The sequence below is a fragment of the Symphodus melops genome (assembly GCF_947650265.1).
Source record: "Symphodus melops genome assembly, chromosome: 7".
Classification (NCBI taxonomy): Eukaryota; Metazoa; Chordata; class Actinopteri; order Labriformes; family Labridae; genus Symphodus; species Symphodus melops.
This window is the reverse complement of record NC_136697.1, coordinates 20483667-20497932: the sequence shown is the minus strand read 5'-3', so window position 1 is coordinate 20497932 and position 14266 is coordinate 20483667. Positions and strand designations below refer to the sequence as shown.

The 14266-nt window shown below is 38.2% G+C and overlaps 1 protein-coding gene across 1 annotated transcript in view; it reads right to left on the bottom strand.

Annotated features, from left to right (window-relative positions):
• Positions 1–867: 867 nt before the first annotated feature.
• b4galt2 (UDP-Gal:betaGlcNAc beta 1,4- galactosyltransferase, polypeptide 2) overlaps positions 868–14266 on the bottom strand; it is a 148194-nt gene continuing 134795 nt past the window's right edge. The window contains exon 8 of the mRNA XM_079348170.1: positions 868–5998. Within this exon, the coding sequence (XP_079204296.1) occupies positions 5848–5998 (151 nt within the window). The 3' untranslated portion in view covers positions 868–5847. The remainder of the gene's footprint in view (positions 5999–14266) is intronic.

The window sequence follows — 14266 nt, the reverse complement described above, 5'->3', positions numbered from 1 at the left end:
AGATGTAAAACATTATTGTTATCTCTACAGCGCCAGGCTACACACAAACATCTTAGTTCGTCAGTGGTTCTTTGGGGTGTTTGAGGTGCTAAATAGCACCCATCTTAAAAAGGTTCTATATAACACCTTTTCAGATAGGTGCTAAACAGCACCTTTTAATTGTAGATGCTATATACACCAAAAGAGGTTGTCCTAGGATTATGTGCCAAAGAACCACTTTCAATGCTATTTAGCATCACTTTTTTCACGTGTGTAGCTATTTTCCCATTTTCAGTCTTTTAGCTGAGGTAGGTTAGCTTACTGCTCTGCTGTAACAGTGTATTTAGGCTTACTGTACATACACTATAATAGTTATCTTCTTTGACTTGGCAAAATGACAAAGCTGTAAAACAAGGAATTTAAGTGGAGTTACAACCGACTGCCTGAATAAAAGGGAACTGACTTTAACACACTGACATAATTTAGTTTTTTATGTTGGTATACAGTAGCTCTTTAGAATAAGCGTAAAAAATATAAAAAATAAAACTTTTTCAAATGGGTAAAAATGTGTCTTTGTGTCTTCTTTGTGTCACATCTATTTTTTTCTCAATATAATTGAGAGAAATAATCTCGTGCACAGCCTCCTTCTGATTTCCCTCAGGCTTTAGTGTTCCTGCTGAAAGTTTGTGACCACTGCTTCCTGTAGAACAATAGAAGATGAAGGAAGGAAGCAGACAGTAAAAACGCTTTACTTTTTTTTTCAATTGGTTTTTCATATTTAGAAATTAAAAACTTGGCAGAAGGCGAGCTTGTCCCATCATAAAAACACATACACTCTCACACAAAGACCACTGATACAGAAAGATACAGAAAGTCTGACACCACACAATCTTTAACCATCAGATTTATTGATTGTATAGAAAAAGTAGGTTTGATATGACATAATGCATTCTATATAAGATATAACATTTTCAACATTCAATGTACAAAAAAACATAGCTAGAGTTACAGTAAATGTTTAAAAACGCCCACAGGCCTCTTAGTCTGCTGTCCACTGCAGATGAGCCAAAAAAGTATCTGAACAACCGTCTCCAGTACTTGACCACCTGAGGTGTGCTTGACAACTGGAATAGCTCTAAGAGTCAAAAGTACTTTAAGAAATATCAAGCGCTGCTCACAGTTGTTTCAATGCTCAAGTAAAGGAGACGCTTCAAATACTATTCTCGCTGAAGTTTCTGATCTTAACATCTGCATCCCATGTTACCGCTTATACACACTTGGGCCATGACTCTCTTGCTTTATCCTTTGTCCAATAACTGTCACTTCTCAGCTTGTTCTTTCTACATGGAACCAACCGTATAAAAGGAAATGCTGTAATTTGTCAGAACAAGCTTGATGAACATTTTAAAGGGCACTCAAAAAATGTGGTATGACGAGTGCTTTAATTGTCAAAAAGTATATGATTCAACCAGTGAAAACGGCTTAATAACATCTTGTGTGGCTTGAGTATATAGACTTGAAACCTCAAAAAGAAACCTTGCTTTGTTAGTGGAGGTGTAGGGATTGAAAGTGGGGATTTAGGAGGAAAGGAGGTTCCAACAGATCCCTTAAAACTCCCTTTTTTTTTGAACATCAAACTCTTCAAACTTTCAGTTTATGGTTCATGTTTTTATATGGTGCTCCCAACAAGGTGACATAAATGGTAAGTTTGACCATTGTAGCTCCTCAAAGAGCCAAGTGCATTTCCTTATGCTGCAAATTGTAAAATTGGCTGGTAATCTTTAGCTTTCACGCCCGCTTTCAAAGCAGAATTTTAAGTTCTGAGTTGCGGTTATGTTCCCCTACAGTGTTTTGAAGCACGTCTTAACCTTGTAATATTGATGCTTATATTGTTTTCCAATAGTTGATTGGGTTTTGTTTCCTTTTGTAGACAGGTTCAGACTGTGAATCATGTAATGTCATCTGTGGAAAAAGAAGAATTAAACTAATCAAGGGGAAACCCAAACTATCTGCTTCACCTTTACAACTCTAAGATACTATCCTGTTGTGTTTTTGGATCTTGACCCATGCTAAGGACTTGAAGTCTGGACATTCCAGTCTCTGCTGCTTTAAATGTACAAACGTCTTCACTTAATCTGTCTTTCTAAAGTCACCTTACTTTATGGAGGTAAAACGCTCTCCTTAATACTGCAAGGTGGAAATCAAAGCAATAGCTGTCATATCATTTGTTTACTGCTTATACATATTTCAAATCAATGAAATGAAAAAAATGTATACAAAAATAATGTGACTGCATAAACTGAGCTAAAAGACCGTTAAAAAATGCTTTCACTTCAAATCCTACATTAACACAATGACTTCAAAGCAGGATATAAGATAGATTTGAACAATTGTGTAATATTGCACAGGGAAGCTGTAATCAGTACAGGGAGGAGGACTGTATTGATCTCCCCACATATAGTCTGCTTGCTGAAGACTCATAAGTTCACCAGGAGATTTCTGTACTATCTACTTTCAAAATTCAAAGAAGGAGGGTAAATAAAAGGAATAGGAGTCAGATTCAGCGGGGGGAGCGAGGGAAAAAAAGGGATGAGGAAGGTAGGACTCATGTACAGGCAGGGGGTGAGTACAAAGAATAAGGATACAGTAAAGTGGCACAGATTCAGGGACACAAAGAGAGGCCCTGTCGATATCTATTGAACGAAGAAGCGCTCTTGTGAGACACAGCTGTGCCTGAAGTGGGCCCAGCAGAAAGCACAACAGAGCGCCATTGACACACACACAGCGTGGATTGGCAGAGTAAGAAAGACGAGGCAATGAAAGAGGAGATAATGCAAAGGAAAAAGGGATGACAGTGTGAGTGTGAGTGTGAGTGTGTGTGTGTGTGTGTGTGTGTGTGTGTGTGTGTGTGTGTGTGTGTTAGAGAGGAGCGATCATTCCTTCCAAAAGGCTTTAGGTGAAGATAACGGAGAGCCAAACAGATGGGAACATTTTTCGCCTCAAGGCTGACCAAACGAGGCATACACTGTACTTTTTTTTTTTTTAACCAAAATGAAAGATTCATGCTGCCCTAAATGATGCAGATCCACTGTCTGTGGATTGCACATGGAAAATACATGGCATTTTGAAATTTGAAAGACAGGTGGAAATATTTTGTTTGGGTTTTTGTCCAAAAGGGTTTCTATCTGTCATTGTCATAAAACCCACATATTCCTCCATGGATTGATCAGCCAAATGACCTTTAAAGGAAAATAAAAAAACAAACCCTTCCCAGTCCCGATATAAAGTTAACTACTGAAGGCATCAGTTTGGTGTGTAGGCGTCAGCAATAACAGCATCAACAGTAGAGACAAGGAAAAATAAAAACAAAGAAAGAAAAAGTGACATATGAAAACATAAAAAAAGTCAAAGGCTTTGTGCTCTGATGAGGAAATCCTGATCAGAGTTTTTGTTTTTTTTACACGAGGAAAGTTAGAAACTTATTGGAAACTAAAAAGTTTCAAAATCTGAACAATTTCAATAAAAAAGTTATTCTGGCTATTTGATGCTCAACCTTTAAGATATCTGAGATGAGTTAAAATGAATCCAGTACATACTTGATAATAAAATCAGAAGCAGCAAGAGAGATGTCAATCAAATCAACAAAGTATAACTTCTAATAGCGACCCTTCAATTCACTACTTCCACCAACAGAAGACTATCTGTGTGCCGTTTCCTCTTTCTGGATATGCTGGTCTTCTTTCTCAAGGATGGAACGAAAATGATAATGGAAAAAAGGGGCATAGCAACAGTATCAGTAGAGCTATAAATGAATGTAAATGAATTGTGATATTGACGTAAAGGTTACATTGTTACCTGAAATATTTTAAAAACGCTCAAAATAGATTTTTCTTTATGTCTGTGGAGCATTTGAGAACACATCCATACAGCTCATTTTTGTTGATAAACCCCATAAACAGTATGTTCACAATGCACATTTGTAAGGATGGATGGAAGGCCATAATTTTAGATATTCTGAAAATCTCCAGTTTATAAAGAATCATGGAGTCCATGCAACTATTATCTCATCAAAAAAACATTGTGTTTGCCAGCACCAGATTTGAACGGTTTGTTCGTACCTTTCAAGCCCAGCACAGTTTCAGCAGATGGCTGTTCATCATGAGTTGTGTTTTGCCCAAGATTTCAACCTCTTAAAAGGAGGTTTTTTTTCTTGCCACTGTAACTTTGCTAAATGTGGCTCAGTGCTCATGATGGATTAACATTGAGTCTTTGTAATATAGCAATGATTAAGGTTTTTCACCTGCTTTTTGTGAAGTGTCTTGAGATAACATTTCTTAGGATACTAATAAAGATCAATTGATAATTGCCAAATTGTGACTGTAGTGCATTTGAAAGCTGTTCCATAACTGCTATTAAATAAAGAAATAAGAACAAAATGGTTAAATGGTTTCCTATAGTTCCCAGAGAATATCCAATAGTATTTCAGCTTGAAATGACCATCCCTCGTTTGCACATGATCAAATGAGTAAATTTACAAATGTTAATGTGTCTCAAATAATCTGAGTTTTGTAGAGAGAAAAAAAATGACCTGTTAATTTCAGATTACCCAAATAAGCCTTTTTAAAGTGGACTGAAAAAAACAAAGTGTCCAGAAAACCAATAACCATCATGTGCCACATGGGTTTGAAAACATGACTGGACTGTCAGCACAAATCTGCCTTGATTCACAATGTATTCCCAAGGGTAGGTCCACCACACTTCATTCAACACAGTAAATAAAAAGAAAACGTTCATAACCTCAATGTTTACTTTTGTTGCCAAACTTTGCCATCACTCCACTGAGTCAGTATCTGATTCCAAAGTTTGAGTTTATATTTATAAAAAAGGAGAACCAAAAGAAGGTTCTTGTGAAGAACAGGTTTTATCAGTGTGTCCCAGCACTGTCTTTGAGTCTTCTGCTGTAGATGCAGGCACAATACACATTCAATAATTGATACCGGAGGATTTGTTTGAGTAGTTTGATCCAGACAGGAGACGTTAATATTCAAGAGTCTGTTCGCATCATTTCTTGAGGTAAAAGTCAGCTGATATCGATGATATGCAATCCATCAGATACGGTTCCATGGGCCTAAACGTAACCATATTCAATACGGGACTCCCCATTATCTTCAACATGCTTGGAAAGTAACATTTTTGTTGGTGTAAATGTAGTGTTTGTTGTCCACCAGGTTTGTTATTTCCAAAGAGGCCTTTTGGCATCTTGTGTCCTTTGTTTTCTTGTTTTTGAATCCACGTCAAAAGCCCATTTTTTCATTTTCTGTCTATGAACCCTTCCAGATGTTCCCAGAAATACCCCTTGATGCTGTCCTGTATTCAAGAATTGGCCATAAAAACCATCCCACTGATCGCCTAAAGTATAGTCCGTCTGTGGACATACCACTGGACACCTTCCAGTCTTCAATAGATTGTTAAGGGAAAGACTCCCAAGATTCAGCTTCGAGGTTTGACGCCAACCTTCGATCAGCCACTCATATTCCAGCTTTGGTCCACTCTTTAATTCTGAAGTCACTGATTGGTAAAGGGAAGGATGGGAAGCCATTTCTGCTTGAAAAAAAGTTGCAGGAGGTAAGAAATCGAGTCCTTTCTTTTTTCAGAAAAAGAGAGCTTAAATCTTAAAAAAAGGAAGAAAGAGGAATTAAGAGACTATGATGTGCTTGTGACTTTTAGTTTTCCTTTCGCTTCCTAATCTTCTCAGTCTTTTTTAAGTCAAGGATATGCGTTCTCTTTGTTTCCCTCTTGTCATCTCTCTTCTCCACATCTTTTCCCTCCAGTCAATGGATGCCAACCCTCCTCACTCTCCGTCGGTCTCTAGCCCTTGAAAGGCCGAGGCGGTGGTTTGCCGATCTCCACTGAGATGTTTGTGTAAAGCGGGTACTTCTTGACCTGGACCAATCTGTAGGTCAGAGAGCTGATGCCGTCCTTCTTCATCGTGTTCTTAGTGTTCTGTATTTTATTAAATCTGTTGGTTGAAAACAAAATGGAGAATAAAGAAAAGAGGTAGGAAGGAGACAGGGAAGATGGTAGAGAGGAAAAGAGAAGGGGGGCAGATAAAGAAATATGATTAAAAACAATACAGACAAAGCTTTAAAGTTGTTAATGCATATTATACGCTGAAAAAACGTTTTTTTTTGTTTGATTTATTTTCTTTAGGAGGTTCATGTCTTTAACAACCTAATGTGAAAATGCAACAAAGTAACACCAACAAAACGGAAAGGCTGGAAATTCTTCAGTCTGGGCATTCAGTGACAAAGCCAAGGTTACTGTCTCTGAGGCCAAATATGCTGTAATGACATAAGCAGTGCAAGTTTTCTGACCTTTTATGTCCCCTCAAATAAACAATGTTGAATGTGTCTACTAGTTGTGACAAGGTCAACTCAAAGCTAAGCTGATAGAAAAGTAGAACTTTTTCAGCCTTCTATGTTATGGTCTACTCTTGTTTTGTTATTTTATTCCTTGTTTTGGTACTTTGTTGTCGTTTCCTGTCGTATTTAAGCATTTCCTATCTTAGGGTTGAATGTTTCCCTTGCCAATATTTTTCCCTGGTGTTTTATTTTCTAATTTAGTCTGTAGTATTGCCTGTTTTATTTTGTAGTTCTTGTTCCTAGTGTTTCTTGTCTTTCCATGCTTCTTCCTGTTGTCTGGTTACCCTCCGCTTGATTGCTTTGATTGTTGTCCCCTGTGTCTATAGTCTCACCTGTGTATAATTACCTGAGTGTCTATTTAGTCTCAGTGTGCCTTACCTCCTGTTGTCCGTTTCTATGTCTCTGGAGATTTTTGTTGGTTTTTAAAGAAGTCACCCTTTTTTCCCATTTTGTTTATCAAATCGTTGTGGTTTGTAAGTAGGGGTCCTCCTCTTTGTTTTTGATGAGCTACGACATTTTAGTCACAGACGCATCCCGAAAATGAAAGGGACACACTGCGATCACCTTAAATCCTGAGTGCAACTCAAGGATTGTTTTGATATTTAAACTTTTGCACATCCCTAAGTCAATATTTGGCATACCCAAGCTTTATAAAACAATATCTTTATTTTTTACATAATAATCAATGTAATTATGTATTTTAAATGTAATATTAAACTGCAGTCCTGTTTATTTGCCTCTTCCTGACTATCTTAATGTGATCTTTATGCAGTTCAATACCAAGCATTTTCTCTGGTGTAAAGAAAACCTACTTTACAATAACCTCAATTCACACTGAACTTATTTTCTTTTCTTCCTCCTTTGTTAATTATCTGGCAACCCCCTTAAATTGATTTGCAGCATTTTTTTTGGAGTCCTGATGGGAACCACTGAAATAGAGCACTCTTGTTTTTGTTTTTTTGTCCTAGAAGGGTACGAGAAGATTATACAGAAGAGACCCTAAGAGGAATGAAAAATAAGGAATTATCAGGCTTGAATAAATAATGCACAGTGGCATTTAGGACATCAGAATGGTGGTAATTCATATTCATGTTAAGCTATAGAAGAAAAGAAAGAGAGGAGTAGCTCTACGGTGTAACAAATTCAAAACAACGTCATTTACAGCATGAATTCACAGTCAAAATCAACAGGTTGCAATACAATTTTATATTTTCATTGAATCTATAAGAAAAGCCTTTTGCCCCCCAGTAGGTAATTGTCAATGTTCAATAACCTGAAACAGCTGAAGGAAACTGTTCTGTTGATTTGTTTAAATGAAGTGAACATACTGACCAACAGGTGGTGCTATTGAATTGCTCGGAGACTTAGTGAGCAGTGTTATGCATCACAGCCACCTAGGCTTGTCTGAATTATGCTGGAGTCTCCCTCTCCATTGGCTGTAACACAACTGTTACATCAGAATCTGCTCTTACATTGGAATATGCTCTGATATTAGCAATATCGATGCTAAAATAATTCACACAGTGTGTCAGACAGTTGCACAGCTCTGCTGCTGCTGTGCTTAAATTTGAATTGTGATGCAACACCTAACATATCATAAACTCTCCCTTGTCACCCCAGTAGAATCAACTTCTGCTGCCTTTCAGGATGGAAATGAGGCTACTGCGGTGTGCTAGTGTCTAACGGCATGTTTACACCACTCTTGTCTTAAAATGCCACTCTTTAGTCTGAGAACAGGAAAAAGGCTGATGTGTGCAAATGCCCTGCTGGCTGCCGTGCACATCAAAACCCATTGATGACTGACTGCAACAAAATACTTCTTCCGGACGATATGCTTGGACGTAAAACTGGAGTTGACACTTGAGCCCGACACGGACCACTGAGTCTGCACGGCCCTGTCAGAACTGACTAGGGACGATCTCTCTTCTCTCTCTGCACGGCTCTCTGCCCAGGTCTCTCCCAAATCAAATCAAAAAGAGCTTTATTGGCATGAATGGAAGCAGGGAAAATGTTGTCAGGCATATTTCCCTTGAACAATATAATACAATAATTTTTCAAAAGAATTAGGTGTGTGGCAGCTCTACAAAGGCACAGGATGTTGGTTTGAGGAGAAGAGGGCAAGGAAAGAAAAAAGGGGAAGAAGGAGGAGAAAAATCTGTATGCATTGCATGGGGAGAAACATAGAGGATGGGCAAACAGAGAGATAAATATATATCAGAGAGAGAGAGAGAGAGAGAGAGAGAGAGAGAGAGAGCGACAGATGGAACGAGCAAGATATACTGATACCAAGAGAAATGTTTGGATGAATCTATAAAGCAGCGGAGATTAAAAAGCAATAAACTAATCCCCACATACATTGAGAGGATTTGCCTACACATACTTTTATTCCACAGAGTTGGAGGGCGACGCAAAGACAGTCTCCTTAAATATTCATTAGCCTGATTTCCAGACTGAATCCTAACTGGGCTAAATAAAGCTCTATTTTAATTCCAGAGTGTCACAGAAAAAAAAATCTGGTTTAGGATCTCAACAATAGCTTCTTATATCAGCTACTAAGGGTTATTTGGTTCTGCTGATACACATTTTAAGGCTGGCCCACTTGCATGAAAATGTGTCAGAGGGTTTCTATTACATTTTTGGGAACATATTTAACAGCTTTCATGCATTAGTTCAGATTGTATGTTTTATCAGTTGAAATATTCATTGTCTCCACATACACTTTTTAAGGTGTTGAAACTCTCTTTAGATCCTGAAAGAAATGAATAAGTCCTGTGCTCTGAAAAAGGAAGGATCATGCTAATCATGCTAGTTTTCGAAAAATTACCAATCCTGCCTTTAAAACACATTTATCTGTTTTTTTTCTGTTTTTTTTGGACCACTAACTTCCCTGTATAATCCAGCAACTAACCCTTAGTTTAGGCTGTTCATACTTAATTAACAAATTAGAAAATCTGTGTCAGTAACTGGGAGCTAGAAGTGCAGGTAATTGTTACAGCTGGATTTAGCCATACCGGCTGTTTTCCTGATGCCAATATATATGCTAAGCTATGCTATCAAGTTGCTCATGGCAGCGTCACTTTAATTACTGTAAAAAAAAACAAAACAAGAGACTGGTATCAATCCGCACATCTAAGCCTCAGCAGGAAAGCAAATTCCCAAAGGTTTGAACTATTCCTTTAAGGGATTCTAAATAAGCCGATTAACTTAACTTGTTTTCATAGCAAATACAATTTTACACACACAAACAAACACAAGCCACACACGCTGTATCTGTACTGTCCCAGGACGATAACATATGAATAGAATATTGAACAATGTTACTGAGTGACTGATTCATTTGCAATGCATGAGGCGAAGCTTGCTGGATAAAATGTGTGTGTTTGTGTGTGTGTGTGTGTGTGTGTGTGTGTGTGTGTGTGTGTGTGTGCGCATGTGTGAGGGAGTGCAAACTGATACTCGAGGCTGGTGATGAATGTGCCTCTTTCTTACTTCCGCTGGCCCGATATCTCATTGCTATGCCTAACCCGCATCTCGGGAAGAAGCGGAGAGAGAATGGACTGCTGTGTGAGAGTTTGTGCATTTTAAAGTGTGTATGAGAGAGAGAGAGAGAGAGAGAGAGAGAGAGAGAGAGAGAGAGAGAGAATGCAGAAGAGATAGTAAACATTCATCAGATGGTGGAGACAATGCTTCCTTGGGTAAATGCTGGACATTACACAGGTACTCCAGATAAAGTCTCCTTATAGGCTCAATCATTAATCTGAGTCTCAACAGAAGGTAACTTGAACCTAAAGGCAAAAAGCTAAAAAACACAATTCATCTGTGTTACTGAGTGACAGCCAGAATGTATTCATTTGTTTTGTTGAAAGTATTTCTAACAGAATGAAAAAAAAAAAAAGTTATTTAGGTTTCTTTGTAAGTGGATATAGTATGTGGTTTCAGTTGGACTGTCACTCATTTGTTGAGATTGAGTTGTTAATCAAGACATCAACAGCAATTAGATCAAGGTCCGGTACATAGCAGTGTCTCTTAATGAGTCTAGTAAACGGCTCCATTAATGAACGTCTCAAAGAAAATAAGAAAACAACTAAAAATAGGCCTGAACATTTTTCTCAGGGGAAATTAAAAGATGAAAACACATTTTATAATCAGAAGCCCAACATCTCAAAGATATCTAAACATCCTCATTCTTTGGAGCTTTGAGGTTTTTGTGACGACTTTTAAACACCTTTTTTTCTTTTTTTCTTTTATCAGCCTGGCTCAACAATGCTGATTTGACTGTCTGTCCTCAGCCTTCCTCCAGCCTGACATATGTGAACCAACACTAAAGGATTACTTTGAACTTTTACATAGACATCCATGACCCTTAAGAAGATGAATCCTGATGACCTCCTGACATTTCCTCTTGGACGACCATGAGGTTGATGATTTTGACCGAAATGTTTAGACAGTTATTAAAATCGATCCTCATGAAACTGGGTTTAATGTTGTCTGCAGGGTTAGATTTATTAACTTCAAAGATCTCCCTGACAAATTCTCTCAGATCATAATCAGGCCTAATTTGCAATTCGGGTGACGGCCATAGATCTGCAAAACTAGCCATTCCTATTATCATCAGCAACAATTTCTGTTGAGCGCTAGTTAGCAAAAACAACAATACTAACACACTTAATAACTAGTTACGACAATTATGAACATCAAACTTTTCAGAAACATATAAACAGTGTTATTCTGAGCATATAAATTAACAAACACAAGTATGTCATTTTAAAGACGAGTCACTAAACCTCATTAACATAAAAACAAGGTTTTAAAATAAGTATTTCTTCTGCACCAATTTTCCTCCTTTTTTCAGTTAAAGCCACTGTCAATGTATGAAAATACAAATGACTAGAAAGACAGAGTGGGTAAATACAGAGGAATCAAAAACTTCCTTTAGCTGATGAATTAAAGTATCTGGTCAGAGAAAGCAAACTCCTCTCCTCCCACACTGCCCGAATCCTGCCAAGATGTGGTTTTTCTCCCCGTACGCAACCTCCTGATCATTCTGAGCCGCCATGCTCGAGCTGAGCCCAAAAGCCACTTCTTTTCAGGAGATCCTTTAAGCCGAGGTTTCCGAGACATTATAACGAATGTCCAGAAGGGCCGTAAAAAAAATGAGGTTTGTGGCAACTAATAAGCAGCTATTTTGTGCTCCTCTCTGGATTTATGAATAATGTATCAGCCCCAAATAAGAATGGTCCCTGTTGGTGTCACGTTTTATTGAGGAAGTCTAGTCCACCGACCAGAGAGAGGGAGAGACAGAGAGGGAGGGAGGGAGAGAGACAGAGAGAGAAAGAGAGAGCCGATCGACAGCAATGGGGGGATAGGAACTGAGTGTCACACACACTTACACACACACACTTACACACACACACACACTTTCTTTCAGTCTACTTGCTGATTTATTGATTTTGATGAAGGCAACTAGACCAGTCTGACCCAGCCGACTCCCGTCTCTATTGGTGTCATTTCAGCAGCCAATTACTGAAGGATCGTTGAATCCTTTTCTGTCTTTATAACACACACACACACACACACACACACACACACACACACACACACACACACACACACACACACACACACACACACACACACACACACACACATGCACAAAAAAAAGATGGATGACATATTACAAAGGCCTGGTTACTCAAGACATCTTAAAAAGTAAGTTATTCAAGTTATTACAGTGCATAGATTGTTGTTGTTTATTCAAAGTCATTTCAAGATGGATTTCTGTCATCTGACACATGTCAGCGGGACAGGTAAACCTAATTTGTTCTGTTTTCTAATGGGAAAGGACACATGAGAGTTGTTTTGTGCTCATCAAACTGGTAACAGGTCAACGAGAGGTGGATAAACACAACATCAGGAAGTGAGAAAGAAAGAAGTGTCTCTCATCTTCCTGGTTTCTGTACCATTCAGCAGGTGCTTGTTTTAGGTTAAAGGCACATTTCTTATCTGTTGATGTCTAAAGTTCACACCTTTTCTAAGGAGGAAATCTTTCCGACTGTGGGACCAGAACATTTAGTTAGTGAAGACATTAGGACGGTATGAGCTCAACACTTGAAACTTTAAAAGTTGTATATCTTAAATCAGAAATAAGAATCAGAGGGGATGGAATGGCAAGTGGGCAAATAGCCAAAGGCCAGATTCAAACTCTCAAACTCCAGACTGCCAGCTCTCAAGCCAACAGCCTCTGTTCAAGAGGCTCGAAAACTAAATACTAGACTACTGGCGCCCCCAGATAAAACATTTCTATAAAACATTCACCACATGCTCAATGACTACATACACTTCTCTTCAAATCATGTCATGGTTCTCTTTCACACATGACTCCTGTTGCCTGCATGTTTTAATCTTCTTCTAAACCTGTCTAAAGATCACAACTGTCCTAGACGTGTGTATGTGGACCCTGACGCCTCGATGACAAAACATTGTCATATGAAAATATCGTATGGTCCTAAACTAATTTTCGGAGCGGGAACAGAGCTCACTCTATCTTCACACCGCGCCAGCATCAGCAGCTATCGATTTGTTCAGTAACGAGGCATCGCTGGCCGGCCCATCCAGGCATGAAAACGGAGGAGAATAAACAGTGATAATCCACATTTAAGCAGCTTAATGTGAGGTGCTATACTCCTGGTGATTAATGTGTCTAGAAGGGCTCATCCCTGCATATTGGGTGTCATTCATCAAACCATAAAATAACAGGTTTATAGGGGAAGCATTTTGTCTGAAAAGCTTTTCAAACGGTTGGGCCTAAAGCACAATTTAAGTCCCTGAGCCGTGTATCTGAAAAGCAAATGTTGGTTTATTAAAGCAAAACATGTCGACTTCGGTTATTAGAAATGTTGCAAACTGAAGAGCTTTCTTTTTCTGACTTTCGTCTCCCTCTTTTGATAGTTTTCTGCAGGTAACTGTGCTGGAATTACAGAATCACAGGAATTACTGCACATTTTGACTTTGAGAATGTATAGTTTACATATCAAATGGAAAAAATACTCACACTGTGATGAGCAGATATTGCAATGGAGTCTTTGAAATGCACATATTGTAATTATTGAACATAACTTCCGGTGGTCAAACTTTTCGATTTCACCTTTTTATTGGTCTTTAAATATCCTGTTATGACTGAAAATGGTTAATCAGTCAATGGAAACATGATCCTCATTAACCCCTCAAAGATCACATGTATCTGATGAAGCTGCTCTTGTTCTTGCTTATGCTTCATTTTCCTGCAAACATAGCAGTAACAACAGGAAGGTGAGTTTTTTACTCGGGTATATGAGAGTGATTTGTGAAACACTTTGTAACTGAAGGTTTTTATAAAGAGCTATTTAAATAATGTTTGAGTTACTGCTTCAGAAAAAAAGCACACGTATAGGCATCAAACATTAAAAATGTAAGAGACTCAGGAAATCGCCTGCAGAAAACGTTCTGGCAGTGTGGAGAAGACAATGAAACATGGGAAATAAAATCTATATAAACTTTAACTGAACACTCAGTTATAAATAAATCATGAAAACTCTAAATAATGTATAACGTTGGATGTTGTCTGAGTGTCTGTAGGGTTGGGGCCATGTTTAAGGAGGCATGTATCTTTTTTTTATTAAAGGCAAGGTTTCTCATTAAAATGTTAACATCTCTTAGCATGTGAATCCAGTAAAAATAGACTGAATTGAAGTTGAAGATAAAATACAAAGGAAATCATGATGGACTGTTTTACCTCTCACCTCTTGCCTTACACTGCCCGTGTTTCTGTCCCCAACACAAAGTCATTAAAAGAATCTGTTACTGATAATATGCCCATTGCAGATCCA